A 19,976-nucleotide genomic window follows, 5' to 3' on the forward strand; every position below is an offset into this window, starting at 1 on the left:
ATAACTTTCGACATTTTTTTTGTTTATTTTTTTTACCGAGGTCGGCGGATAACTGTTACACAGTTATGCCTCGAAGTCCTAAGCCGGACTCAAATTATGGGGCGAGACGCCCGCGCTTTTCAAATTGTGTGTGTAGCAAGGAAAAGAGAGAAAGGGAGAACGGAGTCAAGTGAGGCTCTGATTGTATTAGCAACCTGATGCCTCATTGACACCAACCCACACGCATGTAATAGTGGTATGACCCTGGCTTTGATTTACTCAGATCACAGCGCCGGGTCCCGGATGCAAATTTAGGTAATACCACGCAAGCAATAAGTACATGAAAAAACATTATGTATTTGGAGCTATGCGTGAAATAAAAATGTAAAAGTAAATGTAAATTAGAAATTTCAACCCCGGCGTGATAGGGACAAATCATAGAAAAACTAGACGTCTTAGCCACTATTGAGCATGCGCGTGAAGAAACTTCTCCAAGCTCGTCGAGGCTCGTGACGTAGCTTCGAGCGACGTCAGACTGGCAGAAATGCGTGGGACGAAGCGCCTATATAAGCGAGGCCTGTTCGCCGTCTCGGGAGATTCTGCGGCCTGCCGACAACCAGTGTACTTCGCTCTTGTTAGGGACGCTCTTCAGAAAATCAGGTATGTGATTATTTTTTTCTAAGTTCCCCCCTCGACTCGGGATGAGCATCTTGAGATTGTTTAGTGCCGAATATGAAGTTTATTTTCAACACGAGACCAAATTCCCTCTTCGAGAATTAACACTTTTCCTTTTGGGCCAATGCAAGTTGCGATGTACGGGTTTTCAATTTCACTATTTTCCATAAATCGCGGTTTAGCATAAAAACCTTCTAGCACCCATTTGGTTACGAAGGGGTTGTGCCCATAAACGTGATGTAGTAAGAATTTCAAGTTGTAATTCCAAGTAACCGATTTGTGAAATTCATCTGTACTCTCATATTTTTTTTATTCTTATAAATAAAATGTAAAATGGAATGGTCTCTTTAATTTAGTCAAGCTATCTCTCCCTATCTAGATTCAGCTCACAGTCTTCATATGTTACCTGGGTTTCGATTTCCAGTACAAGCTCTACCATTGAAATACGAGTCTCCCCCACTATTGAGATTTTTAGTGCACTTTCTCATCATCTTCGAACCAGTAGGCCAAAGACGTTTCAATACCAAGGCTTAAAGGGAGTTGGACTCAGAATCAACTCTGTAATACTGGGTGGAGAGTAGAGGAGTGATCTCAATTACGATTTCACAAAAGAAAGTGTACACAATTATAAATGTCAACCTCAGAAACAACACAACAACGTATAACAGTATATATATGTATGCCTATGTTATGTGTTGTATAGACTATAGACTAAGCAAGTTTTCGTCATATATCGAGGACTCCAATCAAGGTTCTTATTTTTAGGTAAGCAAACTATTTTGTTTAAGTACGTTAAATCAATTTACTTTACAAAATAAATTTTGCACATTAATAATAATAATAATAATAGTAATAATAATAATAAATTTTACATCATCATTATTATTATTATTATTATTATTATTATTATTATTATTATTATTATTTTAAAATATTAAGCCTAGCATAATTTTCTAGTAAATAGCATAATTCTGAGCAACAACTAGCATAATATTCCGTGAAATAGTTGGCAACGCTGATTGAGAGAGAGAGAGAACCCGTACTTTCGCAGGCGTCTCATTCAAGAGTATATAAATTATAAATATGTATTTATAAATGAGGTTAGTATTTCATGCTAAAATTTTTTACGCTTAACGACCCTTCTCATAGTTCTCAAATATTTTTCGCCGGGCCACATGACAGTATCCAACGAAGTATAAATGAAATTCAAGGGATTCACTCGAAATTGTTAATAAATTCTTAGTAATCTCTTGCCAAAATCTTATGCAGTTTGCGTGATAAGATGGGCTTCAATAATAATAATAATAATAACAGGAAGAATATACAACGCAAATTGGAGATTTACTATAGAGATACAGAGTTGGCTCAGGACACTTTAATGTCGATTCATTAATTTTCACCCTAACTTTACCTGCTCTTCACGATCGATATTTACAACGATCTACGCTATTTGGCATCTTATAATCATCTCTAAAGATTCATCTCATTCGTCCATAACAATAACAAATAATGCCAATTGCGTGTGCTATACGGATTGATTAATAGATTTGTTAAATTTACGTATGAAATTTCAGTAAATGTGTAGAAAGCGGGGTCCAAAAGTGATGCAAAATTTAAGAGGGAAATGGAAGATGCTAGTAGTTGAACCTAATATAACCTAACCTAAACGAAATTAACTAAACTTATACTAACCTGAACTAAGATATTATGGTAATAGTAGGCCTATACATAAGAATCTCTTGATCTGCGTTTCTTCTGAACCAAAACGAAATTAACTAAACTTATACTAACCTGAACTAAGATATTATGGTAATAGTATACATAAGAATCTCCTGATCTGCGTTTCTTCTGTCTTCTATTACCATTTCTACATGAAATACCATAAATTTTCTACGTAGAGCAATAGTGAGAAGATCCATGTGCACAAGATATGCGATATGCGTTAAATCCCCCCCACACACACATAGTCATAGATAAAGTACAAGGGCACTACACATGCAGATATAAAGTACACGTACGTTCTTTTTTATTTTCGTATATGTCGATAAGTAAATAAAAGTCGCTTTGTTACCCCCTTTGTAAGTTCGTACATACTCAATGAATAATACCTAAAAGTGTGAGCGTCCTGCTCCTTCGGGAACTGATGCAGCTTAATGTATACTTTATCCCTTATTATTAAAGAAACAACGAAAATTCTATCACACTTTCGAAAAAATATGTTGGATCCCTACACTAATATAATCTAATTTCAGGTAACCTAAACTAACTTAATGTGAAGAAAAACTACCGAAATTACAGCATTTTTTAGAAAGAATATCTGGACCCCTTCTGTTAAACACTAACCGAAATTTCTAATAATATTGTAATAAAGTAGGGTGTAAATAATTGAAATATCTCCATTTTATCTGTAATGCGTATTTACGTGGAAATATAGAAATGAGAGTGGAAAGTCGTATCTACGTAGTGATGGGCAGTGGGCATAATCCCGGTGGGAAGTAATTTAAAAATGGTAGTACTCCCGGGTTTTTTCCCTTGCCTATAAATTCGCGGGAAGGAATTTATTTCCATTTCTTTACTTTATCTTGGAAATTATAAGAACCATATGACTAATTAGTTTACTTTAATATATTATGATTTACTTCTAGGTTTTAAAGAATTTGGAGATTTAAAACTTTTATATTATTTGACTGTATTTTATATAACTAGTAATATGATTTTTTAAGTTCCATTTCCATTTACACTAAAAATTGGGTATTTGTTCTGTATTGGGGGGCCAAAATTAGCAAAAAGTAGGATGATTTACGGAAGAAATGAGTTGATAGCGGTGTTCAAGTAGTCAAGAATGTATCGAACACAATTTTTTTTAGGGCAGTACGGAATTTGTGTGTCTGATAATTCTGACAATATTGAATAAATTAATTTCTGCCTTGTACTACCTCGTGAGTTACTAGAATTTCAAGAATGCCAAGATCTTGTAGAGTTACTAGCACTTGTAATGTACGGTGATCTGCCTTTTACTTCTTTCCTTTCTCATATTCCTTTAGGTTGCATCATGTTAAATTGAAGCTGATTTCGTTCACTCGCAGTGTTGAATACGATGTGTTTTCTACAGCTGTAGCAATATCAACTACGTGTTGAAAATTGAAAGAGCTAGATCTCAAAATCTGTCTTCGAGCTACATTATTTTTCATTCCAAACACAAACTTGTCTCTTGAAGCATTTTCTATATACGTAGCAATGTTGCATTATGCAGCTTGGTTTTCTAACCCCATCACAATTTGTTCAACCGTCTGAAGTTCATGTTCAGTTAACTTGTGATACTTGAACCTTTCAGCTGTTTCGTTAGTTTTAACACCATAATCCTGCAACTTAAGTCCTTTTAATTCTTCATATGACTTTCGTGCAGTGTTATCTGAAGTACACAAATTTAGCAATTGTTCGTAAGCGTGTCCACCCAAACCTGCAAAAAATGTTGCTTACTTCCTATCCTCAGGTAAGGCTGCTGATAATATCACTTGTTCAAATCTTTCAATGTAAATTTGTATTATTCCTGCCTAAATGTCAAAACGTTCGAAGGTGCTAAATGTAGCCATTCTTAGAATTTAAAAGTGTAATGTTCTTTACTACCGACTGCGCCAATTGTTATGCTTATCTTTTTTACTATTTTTAATTATCTTGTAATCTTTTTCACCTGATTTAACCATAAAATACTGTATTTTCAAATCCACTAGCTACCATATACTCCATGTTATTTCTTCACTAAATTAACTGTGACCTTCTCAAATTTCCTTTTATTGAACGCAATAATCTTAGCACATTTATTCTCAACACCTTACTGTTTCAATTAATCTGAATCCCATGAACTTCCTGTATAATATTTACCCTTAAAGACATTCGGCAATTTACTCAAACATTTTGCCTTATTTTACAAAAACACTGTCACATTTATATAGCAACGTTCTTCTTGTTCTTTCTTATAGATATATTACAAACGTAAAAGAATACACTCCTAACAGACGCATTTATACGTGATTAACACTCAGTGCTAACATGGCATTCGAGTAATGAAGTGTTGCAGCGATGAATTCAGAAGATTTCTCAATGAGATTGAAAGGCATACTGCGAAAGCACTGGCAACCCTAGTTGATTCCCATTGCAAAAAGTTTAAGCAGTATTTCGTAGCTTTGGGAAGTGGCATTCAATGTCGTAGGGGAAATTCCTTTGGCAGTTTAGGAGTAGATTATCTGGCAATTGTTACATAAAGTACGCAAAGCAACGTTTGACTGAAACCAATATTTATAAAACAGAACTAAAATAGTATACTATTCTTTATTTTTATGGGGTTCGATCCCAGCTCCCGTCAAGTGAACTTTGTGGTGGACAAACACCGTGTGCGTGGGTTTTTTCGGGGTTCTCCCGTTTCCTCCCACCTTCTTCATTCCACCATTTCATTCAATAATCATCATCACCGTCTCCTTTTGCCTAACCGGCATAACCGTGAGACGTAAAACTCAAAGATTTCATTTTATTTTTATGGGAGGAAAATATGACTTTCCTTTATCCAAATAAGAAATGTAACCGATTAAATCGTAAAAGAAAGGATTAAAAATTGATACTTATTTATTTGAGTAAAATAAAGTCATTTTAGAAGTTTGGTTAAGTAAAAAGGTAACGTGGATCGCTTATCTTTCTTTTTAATTTAAATTGTGAAAAGAAATTACTATTTTTTTATTGACATATATTGCCGATAGGACTGTTCGATGTTAAGGTTTGGTTATATTGATTTTGCTGTTATAAATATTGAAAAACTAAATTACATCGCAAATCTAAAACAGCAAGGAAGCGGATATAGTTTTATGAAATGGTTCAGTTCAGTAAGACATAAAATACACCTACGGCTATAATTTGTTTGTTCTTTCGTTAGTTTAAGGTACACTCATGTCCAAAATTATTGTCGCATGTCTATAAAATTGTTGTTGTAGGAATATAATTTGATAACGAATTCTCCCGGTATTTCTTATAATGCTAGTATGTTCACAATCGGCAAAGACATGTATGTGGCCAACTTCATCTCAAAAGATCAGTAAATAAGAACAATAAAACGAAAATAAAACTTTTTTGTCCACATAGCAACATTTTGGTTTAATCATTCTAATTTTCGTATTTATAATTCTTTTCCTGTGAAATTTACCATAAATATACATTTCCCGACTATACATATAGTGTCAGTATTAAAAATACCCTGCAAAATCATTATCAAATTATATTCTTACAAGAAGACAGTTACATATATGCGGCAATCATTTTGGACATGAGTGTACTTATGCGCTGGACTGCACAAAAAAAATCTTTAAGTGTTTCGTCCCACGGATATATCCGCCAGGCTTAAGGACCTAGTGATGTAGAATGAAGAAAGTGAGAGAAAACGGAAGTACTCTGAAGAACCATCAGCACGGTGTTTGTTCACCACAAATCACTTTTCGTGAGTTGAGATCGAACCACGAACCCCATGCTCCAGAAATTAATCCTTTGCCACTGGGCCAACGTGACCCCCTAGATTAAAAGAATATTGGGTGGGTATATAACCCAATATATCACTGTATAAGAGCTCTCCATGTGGTCTTTGCTTAACTTGAGAGCATTTTGTGTGAAAGATCTATTCATTTCCGGTAAGAACTCATGTTGCTAGAATCCAACATTAGCCAGTACTTCCATGTTACGAATAACATTGGTACTAAAATGGATGCTATACTTCAATATTACCAAGAAACCACATAAGTTACTAGAAAAAAAAATCGTCCCAATTAGACGCTGGAAAACCGAAAATACTGAAAAAAAGGATAGTCCTGTAAATCAATACATACAATAACGACTGCAAAATAAATTTTACTATATGTATATGAGTAAAGACAAAAAGCTGTAAAGAACAAGTAAATCTGTGTTTAATACGTTTTGAAAAAGTTATCTACATTTAAGTGAAATATTTGTGTAACACTTATTTGCATATTTTATTTCAGTAATATAAGCTAGTAACGCAGTAGAGGAAATTTTGATTTTTAGCGTTTTCTTTCCTCATGCAACGTTGATAGTAGAGAATTTTTAGCTTCATTTAATTAGGAAAGAGAAAAAAGGAGGAATTGTACTTTCATAAAATGTATCTATGGATAGCAAAAATAAAAATAATAATGTACATAAAACATAATAGACCTATAATATACTTGTGTGCAAACTCTAAGAAAAGTATATTAGATTGTCCTTTAGCAATTCAGATAGTAAAGAAAGAAATCGAATATTAACCTGTATTTCCATATTTCGGTATGATACTGTATTTTCAGTATTTAGGTATCTATATTTTTACATGAGTTGAAACAAAATTTCGGATGCTTTAAAATAATGGTTTCAGTATATTTTACATCCCTAATCCAATTCCAAACTATTCCATATACTGACTAATTTATCCGAAATCGTGTTCACTGTTGTCCTCTCCCGGCTTGTCCATAAGTTTTGTTAAAACTAATAGTATTTTTCTTATTGATTTCAGGTTTGATTGGTTTCCTTTAACATTATGTGCTGAAGGTTTCAAATCTCCAATATGAACAATTCTTTGTGTTAGGGAGATGGCTTTTGATCATTTTAACTTTACTTGTAATAAAATTGAAATGAAAGCAGAAGACGTTCCTATTAAAGTTGAAGTGAAAACAAAAAACGAGCCATTTGAAGAACGCATTTATAAACTGTATAATAGTAACATCAATGATCATGAAGATCCTCTTTCAATACGTGTACAGTGTAAGGAACGAAGAAGTGAAACGGAACGAGAGAATGTCACTTCAGAAAGTAATGAGGAGAATACAATATCAGATTCGAAATTAACTCCGAAACCAGTATGTTTGGTCAAGCGTTTATCAACAGGTGAAGTACTTAGAAATGCCAAACGTTTTCACAGTAACACCAAGAAAAAATCTTCCGATTTTACACACAACACGAAAGAGTCAAGCAGTCACACCTTGTCCACTATTATAGATAATAATGGACACGACGACGTTGAAGGAAATAGTAATCGAGAAGGATACAATGCCCAGGCCCTCAGGTATGTTTAAATGTATTATTTCATCAGAGTTATGTCTTTATAAATATTTCTTTTAAATCGCTTTTTTCGTTGTGATCTGGTTTTTAAATAACACGAGTATGCTACTTACCGGTATTTCCTTTTGTCTTTTTATATCCCTCTCTATTTCCCAGTCTTGCCACAACGATAACCGATTCTACCATTCTATACCGAATCTCCACCGAAGCTGGGATCGACGGATATAGTGCCGTTAAATGTGTAAACGAGTATGTGTATGAACTCGATATAAACAAACTACAAATGAGTGTGGAAGAAAATAAAATTTTACTACATAGTATGTAACATATAATCGTGCTTATCAGTTACATTACTTGCAAGTTACATTAATCGTTGAAATATGTAAAACTTCCTATTTTTTAATTTACACGAATTAATATTATTCCTTTGTTATGAGCTCTGCCTTTTGTATATTATTAACGATCCGTAGGTGGTTTTTGCATGAGTGTGTTTATGACACTTACATCAATGTTTGAACAGTCAATATACTTTGAGAACGTCGTTGTCTTGGTATTGAGTCACAAGCAGTCGCAGGGGCCAGTAGGTCCTTCTATGAGTGATAATCCACAATTGTCTACGTCAATGCGGGATTCGTTCTCACCTTCAGTCCTCTCGAATTTTCCCTTAGATACCTTAAACAACACACTGTTACTCGATATATGAACACATAAAAAATTTGAAAGACGTGTAAATTCAGAATAAGTCACTGTTCGTGATGCTCAACTCATTAAGACACTAGCGATAGGCTGAGGAGCGAGTTTCAACACACTGAGTTATCACACCTAAGTACATATAGACTCCGCACAGTTTACTAATCTTTATTCTCAGCCCACTGTTCTTTGATAATAAGGCGGGGAGCACGTTTCAACACAGCCGTACTGATCAGCTCGGGATTACACACCCGAATGAATGTTCCTTCCCGGCCAATCCCCATCCAGCAAAGCGTTCGGAGACAGTTTCCTGAAAGTTCATACCTACGGGACCAAATCTAAAGTACAGTCCTAAGGAATGCAGTGTGTGTGTGGGCGATTTCCTGTCTTTCTGCATATAATGCTTTGAGCGAAGCCAAGTGCACAAACACATAGACAAACATAAATGAATAAGCTTGTGAGGGAGCTGTTCCAAGCATTCTATCATCTTCTATACGACGCTTGGTTAATAAATTCGAAGTTAACACAAACTGTTTATCTTTTTTTGATCAAAGCAATTCATAAGCCTCAAAACTGGTAATGTCTTTTGAATACTTGCAATACTTAGTTAAATATGTATTTTTTCGTTTACCTGAAACTGAGTTAATAGAATCCGAAAATTTGAACACATAATAGAGCTTAAACTATTGCTTGACTTTGTAATAGGTGAGACAGTTCGGCAGTTAAATAAAACTCCCTACGTAACAGTAAATTACTATAAATCTTGTCTTTACACCAAACCTTAATTGTAAAAAAAAACACCCTTTATGCATCGAAGTCACTGAGAATTCACCATGGGTGAACGGCATTTTGGACCACACTCTATATTGTAAAGCACATTTCATTTGTTGTTTGATTAAGCATAAGGTTATTCATCCTGTATGACATTGAAGCCAGCTTTATGCTACCATTAATGAAGTCTTTTGTTTATTTTTCATTATACTTCTTTATGTCTCCATTTCATGGTCTTTTTGTTTTCCTTTTCTAAATATTACTTTATCACCATAAATATATATCTCAATAGGTTTGCAGTCTTTTTCATTGAGTGTGTTACATGACTTCATGCATTTAGAATAACAAAAGCATATTAAATAACGCAAAACCCAAAATACTTAAATAGCAAAAAATAATACATGTGTGTGTTGCTTTCGGAAGTGTTGCCTGATAATTTTTTTTTTACGGTAAAATCGGAATTGCTTACAGGTGTATGATGTGGTCTAATATTGTGTATATTCACTTTTTTTTTACAACAAGACTTGCTCCAATAAGTAAAGGTTTTACGCAAGCTAAAAATCATTTCATTAATAATCAAATACTAGAAGAGAACCATTCTTTCTAATGTCAAATTTGATTATATATATATATATATGTTCATACATAAAAATAATAATGAAACCCCATTTAAAACCAGCATTTTCTACAGTAAGCATTATATCAATGACACATTGACTATTAGAATTCTAGAATCATAGTAACGTAAAAATAATAAAGTAATAGGGTATTATTCAAAATCTCAAATTTCAGAATTTGTCTTGCTCAAACAACAAAGTGTACTACTTATTGAAACATTTCCGATGAATTTAGAATCACAGGTCAACTCACAAATTATTTTCTTCGAGCTCTCCATTACTTAACCAATATGACAGAAGTATTTTTCTTTTTCTTTCCCTTTGAGTTGTTAGTTGCTATAAGGATGTGAATTTGCATTTTCACTAAATCATCAATATCGACTGAAATATTACGTTGGCATTTACATTAGTGCAAAGTATTTTACAAAAATTGGTGTACATATCAATATTAAATGAAACAGATTTTAACATTGTCTTCAACAAAATATTTTACTCACAATAACAATCATGAGCTTATGGCACGCTAATAATATTCACAGGCATTAATCGCAGACGAAATTTACATGAGGGATACACTGTCCACCTTTAGAAATATCAAGCATTTACAATGAAGATTCTCTACTCATTTAGTATTTACAGACTAGGTATTCGAGAAGTGACGAGGAGTAACCATCATCCTCAAACGTGTGCTGCCCTTTACGGCCTTTTGCATTACGTTTACAGGAGCATATTACAGTAAATCTACATAAAGATGCTGCTCTTCCATAGCCTTTTAGCTTCTAAAGTTGCCCTACGTCACTATTTCTGCTTGATTTCCATTCAACTAAACTTAATTTCTCAGAGCCCAAAAGTGCTTTAAATACGATCGTTTTGTTCACTCAATGAACGTTATCAGTGTCCATATGCCTGGATAATTCATACCTCAACAGTCAGATGTTAATCATAAATCGTACATTATTATAGCCACACAATAAAATCGAAATATTTCTCGTTTTTTTTTTTTTTTTTTTTTTTTTTTTTTTTTTTTTTTTTTAAGCATAATCCTTAAACTCATTATGCCGTTTTAAATTCTTCAATTTTTGTTGTTGTGTGAGTTTATTGACAAGTGCTGTTTTGAAATAATGGTTTCTCTTTCAAACTAATAGGCGCTCTCCCCATTAATTGAGAACATTTCGTGCATATGGGTAATGTAGCAAGTCTCTTGACTATTACATCATTTATATTCAAAGTAAATAAAAAAAAAAAACTGAAGTAAAATTCAGTAAGTCGGATTTTTCACCTGAATAAAAATTCAAAACAAAACAGGTTGTCTCCCCGTTATGTGTGAGTCGTTGAGCGATAGACGAACTAATCAAAAAAATAATGAGATATAATTTTATCTAACTTTCTTATTTAATATTGTATCCACGTTTTTTAAACAGCTTTGTCACTTCAGCTATATATTATTTAATAAAATCATTGAAATATACTAACACGATATACATATATTGGGATATACTAATAAACTTTTTATATTAATTATCTTTCATTACTAAATACGAAAATTTAGTGCAAAAAGTAATGAAATTTCAATAACTAAATAAAATCTATATATATCCAAAGCAAATCTATATAACATTCATGTATACCATATCAATATACGTAAAAATGATTGCAGCACTTTATTTATACTTGTATCTTATAACTACTAGTTCATTAAACATTTTAACATATAAATGAGTTTAAAAATTGGTTAAGCGAACGTTGCGCAGACCTGCGAGTTATAAGTTAGCAACATAGATGCAATTCATTCATATAAAATATAGATTAATGGATTGGTCTTTAATATCAACGAACGCAGATTTACTATCTTTTGCCTGAAGTATGCGGGATCGGCCACATTCTCCTGACGATTCAAAATGAACTTCTTGTACATTAATTCCATTTAACTCTGAAGTTGAATAGTTATACATTTCAATTATGACACGTCCGTGTAAATTTTCCTAAACCCATTTAGGCTGTAAACATCGAGACCTCTAGGAGACGTTAAAAAGAGGGAATACTATGAAATGATGTTAGGAAACCCTTGGGTGGAAAATGATATCACAGCCTCGTATCTAGCATATTAACTGTTTATACATCAATGTTAAGTCTAGCCTGCACGTACCTACCAAATTAGTAGGGTTACAAAAAATATACACATATGGGGCACTGGCCAACACATTCGTGCGGCTTTAACTAGCATGTGCACTTCTTATTATCGACAATATGGTCATATACGGTAGTGTTTGCCGCAGGATTGTGGTACTGAGGCATAGTGAACTAGTGTCTCTTTTTTCTGAAACCAGTTCGATGTGCCTGGCACAAGAGTAGAAAAGTCATTTTCAAAGTCAAAAAAAAAAAAATATTTATCTGTTTTCTTTAAAGCCAAACTAAATATTACAATTACATAAAAATTCAAACGTCAATTTTACTTTCATATCTTTTATTCATTTATTTATATACTCTTTAAACTAGTATATGATGAAGACCTAAACGAAATTTTGAGATGCATTATACATGCCAAAAATACTGTATAGCTGGGACCTAATCGGGCGCTACTCCGATTTATCGTGTAATTTTGAGACAGATAACGATGTCCCTAAGGGATAGTATCAATATATCTTCCAACTCTTTTTGATTCATGGTGTCATTATTGCTAAGCTCAGTCAAAACCAATATCTCTTTACTGTTTCCGCAAACGCATATTAACTTTTAATCGTGAATATTATATATCAAACAAACTGACAAATAATTTATCAAACCCAATAAAAATAGTTAAGTACTTTCACTATTGTTTGAAATTTATGCTTAATTCACAGTATCTCGTTATCAATTAGAACCTATATTTAATGCTCAATATATCATTCATATTATTCGCTAACAGCACAAAAACAAAAAAGACTCATTAACCAGAAAACAATACGTTATTTTAATCATTTGAGATTTTACTTTTAAATTTAATTTAATAAGTTTTCGCTAACTAAATTTGTGGATATCTTTATTTCGTATCATTTCTCTAATTGCATAATTCCATGAATACAGCTACACAAAAATAGAAGGAGAAATAAATGAAACTCCAAGAGGGATTAAGAAATAAAACTTTATTACAATCCCAGGACTCAAAATTGGAAATAACTGAAAATAAATAAATCAAGAAAGACACAAGCATCCTAACAAGAATTTGATACAGAAAGTTTGTATCGAAAACGGGATATTCATATTTTTCAAAAGTGATGGGGCATAATACAATTTGAAATTCCGAATTCGCGATCCAAATTGACTACCTCTTTTGAAATTTTCAATGCTGTCCTTCCTCTGTTTCCCAACTTCAATCCATGATCTCCAAATGCTGTAAAGATATTCAAAAGACATGACATTTTAAATAAACATACCTGGTTATTAATAAGTTTTAGTGGTTCCTTTGGCTGGCGGGTCGATGATGCTGGGTATCTTCCTAAAGCCGAAAAACAGTTTCCTAAGGTTCCAAATTCGAGGGGAGCAATTGAATAAATAATAAACTTTTATATTTTAACTAAAAGCCTACACAAGTTTAACTCAATTTCTCTCTTCCTTTCAGCTCCTCCACTTTATTATTAATTTTTTTAAATGCCATAATTGTAGTCCACTGGAAAATTTGGGCATAAGAACTTTAAGACATTCACTGGTCCATTCACGTATTTCATGCAAAAAGTGATTCAATTTCGGCACTTCTTCCAATTGAACACAATATTGTTTTACTTGTGTCTCATTATCTCTTTCGCTTACTTGCTCGTTCTGATTATGGATTTAGCACTCCGGTCGCAACAAATATAATGAAATGTCAATCGCATCTAATTGATGGGAAAGGTACCAAGTTAAATTTTGTGAAATTGAATAGATGTGTAAAAGTAGATCTCTTGTCAAATTTTCAGCCCATTCACTACGTGATTGTGACCACAAAATTCTTAACGTTTACACTAACTTTTTATTTACTCTCTGCAGGAGAGAACTCGGAGCATGTAACTTTTACAGTATCTGATAACTACATTATATTTTTCATAACCTGGGGAAACCATTTGCTGTGAAAGAGTAGCGCATTATCCAATAAAATAAAGTTCGGTAGTCCTAGCATTGGAAAGTAATACTCTTCAAAATATTTAACAATTGCATTAGCAGTTGAACTTCTCAATGCAAATGCAGTACAGTAACGTGCATACAAGTCCATGATGACAAGGGCGAAGCGCTTTTGCGATTTTCCTACAGAGTAAGCCCCTAACATATCAACACAAATATAATCTTGTGGTCTTCCAGATAGGATAGTATCTAACAATTTAGCCGGTGTGTGTTTGTCTGGTTGCATACGAGCACATGTGATACAATCTCTGATGAAGTTTTTTTTTTCTCAAACCTTTCCAATGAAATGCTTTAGATGAGTGGTATTGTACGATCAGTACCTGATTGTCTTACATCAGTATTGTACGCGGTAACTATGTTGTTCACCAAAACTTCTGGTATACAAACCTTCCATTTGTTAGGATGATAAAAAAAAAAAACAGTGAGTACAATGCTATTGTCTAGCTTATAATGTTGTTTCCAAGATCTACTATTTCGAAATTTTGTTTCGTGCACGGTTCCTTCTAAAACACGAATGACATTTACATAATCTGAACATTCTCTTTGAAGATCTGCGAAACGTTCAGTAGAAATATTAAGACTTCGTCTTGTAAGACCTGGAATGAATGTACTTTAAGTAGCCTGTGTTCATGTGATGGAAACAACCTATTAAGAGCGTCACTCAATTTATTTTTTCCCTGATCGCGTTGAAATTCCTAAATTCCACGCTCCAGCCTAATAATCTTTTATTCCATGGTTTGACGCGTTTAAGGAAGAGAAGAGCATGATGGCCAGTGACAATAATTATGCGTCTTCCTAGAGTAAGGCCGCGCTAAGAAGAGCTCTGACAACTCTCACGTGCAATCAAGCGCGGTTGCCACATTTATCTTCTGTAACAATATAAATATAAGAAGGGGCACATTTTGTGGAAATGAATCATATATGTATTACAACAAAAATATTATTTAACATTATGCCTGACGAAAGTATTAGACAAAAGAAACAAAGAAATTAGTATTGCGTTAAGATAGTTAACAAAATCGTAAAGAATACAACAGTTACTTCTAAACACATAGGGCCCTATGCAGAATCGTTTTGACATATGATTAGCGTCATACTAAATGCCTGACTACTGCATGGAAACATATGTTAGTCGAACTCTTTAGTATGAGATCGCGCTTCTTCGTAGCTAAGCGGTTAGCGTACGCCTTTGGCTTGGGAGACCCCGGTTGTATTCCCGGCGGGAGCTCATGTGGTTCGGATTCTACGTTAATCAGTAGGTCCACGTTTCATATAGCCTCGCTGTTGAAGGAGACGTTAAACTCAAAATCAGTTCAACTCGTTAGTATGACACTAAACACGCGTCAGAACGACTCTGCTAAGACCCATAATGTTATATCTTTTTTTTTTTTTTTATGAAAACTTCTTACGTTAGAGAATGACTTTCAATTGTAGATAATTTAATTCCATTTACTGTGGAAATCTTACGCTTTTTTCCTAGGGTGGATAAAATGTCCGTCGGTTCAGCGAGGTCTTTCAGGCACTTCTCTTTTGTGATTCTTTTCACAGTTTTAGGGCTAACGTATAAAGCTGAATCTACTCCTTCAATCACTTTATTCAATGGCAATAAAGGACCGTCGTTACGTTCTTTCTCCAAATATTCCCTAAGATTAAACACAAATTCCCGTTCTCCTTTAGCCTAACCGGCATAAACGTGGGACGTAAAACTCAAACAAATTCCCTGCCTGACTTGTCAAGGGCACCCCCTTTCTGCACTTCTTACGCACTTCAGGCATTGTGTTCATAAACACACACACACACACATACACATACCAAATTTATATTTTAGGTCTATGTAAATAATACGAATACAAACTATGTTCCACTGAAGAATAAAAATAACAACACAATATTCACACCAATGCACTGAGATGATAGCACAAAAAATCAAAACTACATGACAACACAAAATCTTTCACAGTAATGAGTAGCTATAAATGTGACAACACTGTTCGGTTACCATGGAAACAACCTAGTGTTTCCAAATGTGTTTTTGTGGGTCTAAACCTATCCTCCCCTTCACATATTGGTGAAAAAATGTCTTCTACGAAAAGACAAACAGTTGGATCACGTTCGTTACTTTCCAACCACTCAATTTCTAAATCAGTCCTTATGAAAAGCTCATTATAACAATCTCTGTAAATATAGAGTATGTAGGTACATTTTTTCCTTATGTCAACAAATTTCATACAAAGATTATTAGAAATTATACTCATTTCAGCCTGACATTCCAAATAATAGTTCATTGCCCTTGAACTTGAGAAGAGCCGTACAGACTCACTACCCTCTTCGCTTTCAATTCCACGAAAACCTACTCCCTGTGGCATTAGGGAGGTGGACCGGTTGTTGTTCCATGTAACCCCACTTCTATTTACGTAGCAAATTTGTCAGAAGAACAGAGTTGTGTCAATAAGTGGAAAAGAAAAAAAGTATTCATTATTGTGACAATAACTTTAGGCCTAGTGGAACTACGTTGTGCTGGAATGTTGAGAAGTAAAGTGAAGTACGATTATTTTTTTAAATATCTAGTTTGTAAATATTTCAACTTATAATCTGATTCAATCAGGATAAAGTAATTCGATTCCTTTATCGTTCTGTGATGTAGTCGCTTTTATTCTTCTTGCTATGACAGTTCGCAACACTGTCGTCAACTTACACGATGTTAGATCTGTCAGAGCTCAGGTTACGATGGCCCTAGTCTAGTAACATATGTTTCCATTTTTTAAAGTGTAAATGACTGCTAAGTATTCCAATTCTGAAATTGTGTACCGACGTTCGCTTGGGTCAAAATACGGCTATTATAGTGAATAATTAGCTTTTCTTCAACCTGTTCCTGCCAAAGCGTACAGCCCAATCCGACTGTTGAAGCATCCATCTGAATATAAAGGGGGTTTGAAAAATCTCGATGTACTAACAAAACGTTAGTGGAAATATCCTCTAATCTTATTAAGTGCTTGTTCACACTGTTCATTCCATTCCCATTTCCGCCCTTTAGACTGCAATTCATGTAATGGGGAGCGTAATTAGTTCGAAAGTTCTGGCACCAAGCAAATATTCCCAATAGAAATCGCAAACTTTAAACATTAGTGGGCGTCGATAACTCCTTAACTGCTTTGATAGCTTTTTCATCCTTCTTTATCCCCTATGTGCTAACAATATATCCTGAAAACAGTATTTCCTGTGCACCGATTTCTTTTTATCAATATTAAACGTGATCTTAAGTTCCTTAAATTTAGCGAAAATTTGCTCTAATAACTGCGAATGTTCTTCGTAAGTGCTATTCGTGACAAAATTGTCTTACTGTGTATCTGATCTGTGAATATCTGATGATCTTACTGTGTAAGTCTGGGCCTAGCACGTGAGACATTATTGCTTTTAAGGCTTGCCCGCCATAATGGTATCCGAAGATATTCTGATATTGGTAACACAATTCGTCAAAATTGAATGCTGTATAAGGTTGAGACTTAGGGTGCAAGTCGCTTTCAATTAAGCTCATTACGTCCCAATTTAACAAGTCCAGGCTATCATATTATAGACTTGGTTGCTAACATGAAGGAAAGAAGGCTGGTGAATTTTGAACACAAAGTTTTGATTAAGTTACTTAGAGTGAGCTGAAGAAAATAAAATTTACATCGCTATATATAAAGCTGATCTTTATAACACGAAGTAATAACTTATTATTACAAAAAGAAATCGAAATCTCTAAGATATGTGGATCACGTCGGTTGCGTAGATACTAAGCAAAGATATTGTACAATTCTTGTTACAAATCTATATAGGCGATATTGTAAGTCAAAATGCGATAAGAGTATATCATACAACCGGATCGTATGAAAATGGGTGATAGTAATCCAGGGTGGCTTGATTTAAACCAGGGTGATATCCAGCAGAAATGTGTTATTACTGAGGCTATGAACCTTCAGGTTCGGTTAATCACTGGCTGAATGAGTCTCTTATCATACCAAATGTGTGATATTGTTTAACAGTGGAACGTATATTCTGTTCACTTCAGTGTGTAACGTTTGCTGCTAAAATTACATTGTAAATTGCTACCAAATCTTCAATTATAATTCAGCTGTGCTGCAAATATTTAATTTTTTTCGATCTTCGTTCATACTTTCGCGAATATATGCAGATTTTTTCTATCTGTGTAGCAGCGAAACCCATGGAATATGGGTTCCTGTCACCATGGCATGGCGCGTCCTAAAGTTTCGGGTCGAGGAGAGGGCCTCTAAATGCATAGATTATCTGTGAATACACTGAATAAGCAGTTGCAGACAGACGAGAAGTAGTAGTTCTCCAGCTTCGGGGTTTTTGTGAGGCTAACAACCTCATACATTTTTTAAAAAAGCAGGTGTTCAGAAATATTCAGTCTAAGCAGGGCAAACTTTCAGCATTATTAAACAAACCTCGTATGAAGAAAATCCGAAAACAACTTCTCTCGCAAGCACGCACATATACGTTTGCATCTGTTCGGGTTAGTTGCTGCAATCGAATCACAAGAGCTCCCTATATGAAAAAAAAAGAAAGAAAACCGCTCGGCAGTGCATTCCATAGAAGGGACTCATCGTTAATTTTAGCCATGGTTTCAGCCCAACGTTACAAATGAAAATCGGGAATTTCCCTTCAGAGCGAAGACTACGTTGAGATTGACTGAGATGACAATTCATTCGGGCGGAAAATTCCGGGCGAGGTGATGCGCAAACCCTCGCTCACCCATCCTGTTAGCAAGGCTTTGGTGGGCTGTATATTAAATAAGTGAACTGTGTATATTAATAATATTTTAATATGTGCCATTATTCAAAGTGAAACTTCGTTGATTAGTGTATTAACGAAGAGGATTCCAAAGACTGCAGCGCGAGAAAGCATAAATACTTCGGTGTGGAGCAACTCTGAACTTCATAGGATCACCTTCGGACCTCTGCAAGTTCGTACGGTCGGAGATACAATGGCGGACTTCAAGTTGCATATCTTGAACAGATATCGTTTTGGGTATTACAAACATATTAACGGAATAGCCACCGTTAAATACGTCAATAGTAATTTCTGAAAGGCTGACGTCGGAAAATGGTATATTATTTAATTTTTGTAAACCGAAGAATAATAGATTCTGAGTGTTCATGTTGTTAATGCAATCTGCATGTGATTTAATTTACAATTACAATTATTAGTGTCATATGTTACGTAGTTGAATTTCATTTTCTTTTCAAATCCGTTTTTAGCATGCATTTTGCATTGAGTTAATTAAAACTTTCATTTCATACTTATTAATGGTGCTTGTATTGAAATCCATCTTTCCCAAAGTCGGTGGAGGATAGATATGAGCGCAGTAAGAGTGGTTTGCTGTGGCAAGTTGGGAAAAGAGAGTGGGGAATAAAGGGAGATAAACAGTGAGAAAAAGAAAGTAAAACAAGATACTTTATTTCGTTCACAATATATGTTGTAATTAGCTATTATTCGTGTTAATAAAAAATGAACCACAACATAACACGCTCTCAACTAATAATGAACCGCGACAAAATCAAAGCAATTTTCGAAGAATAGTTTTGTAATCGTTGCCCCAAAACCTATTATTGTAAAATCTTTAGAGCTGATTTTACTTGCGCAGTTCTGACAGCTGATCTTTGCTGAGTAATACAAGTAAACATATAAGTTCATCAATGTAGATTTCTTATATAAGTTCGTGAGTTTAAGGAAAATATAGTTTGAAATAAGGAAGTAAGGTAACAGAGATTTCACTGTAGGTTTAAGTGCGACTTATTTTTTTTTTAAAAAAAAAGGCTATTCCGTGAACTTTATTTTAAAAACAGGTGACAGAAATACGAAATAATAATAAACGTTAGTGGTATGTAGGTTAAGAATAGGGTACCGATATTATTGATGTCTATCTTTTGGAAATTTGTTTGCGATTTCCTTTTTGAACCGAGGTACTTTTTGCATTTTGAGTTAGTTATTTATAATTTTCATTAACATGGAGCTTATTAC

At 34.2% G+C, this 19,976-nt stretch overlaps 1 protein-coding gene across 1 annotated transcript in view; it reads left to right on the forward strand.

Moving 5' to 3' along the window:
• The first annotated feature begins 1,646 nt into the window (after positions 1 to 1,646).
• The window catches only part of LOC145691051 (uncharacterized), a 38,172-nt gene continuing 19,842 nt past the window's right edge, over positions 1,647 to 19,976 (forward strand). Inside the window, exons 1-2 of the mRNA XM_081766684.1 lie at positions 1,647 to 1,754; positions 7,196 to 7,744. Coding sequence (XP_081622810.1) covers positions 7,272 to 7,744 — 473 coding nt within the window. The 5' untranslated portion in view covers positions 1,647 to 1,754; positions 7,196 to 7,271. The remainder of the gene's footprint in view (positions 1,755 to 7,195; positions 7,745 to 19,976) is intronic.

The sequence above is a fragment of the Thermobia domestica genome, chromosome 7 (genome assembly GCF_964235325.1).
Source record: "Thermobia domestica chromosome 7, izTheDome1.hap1.1, whole genome shotgun sequence".
In the NCBI taxonomy this organism is placed as follows: Eukaryota; Metazoa; Arthropoda; class Insecta; order Zygentoma; family Lepismatidae; genus Thermobia; species Thermobia domestica.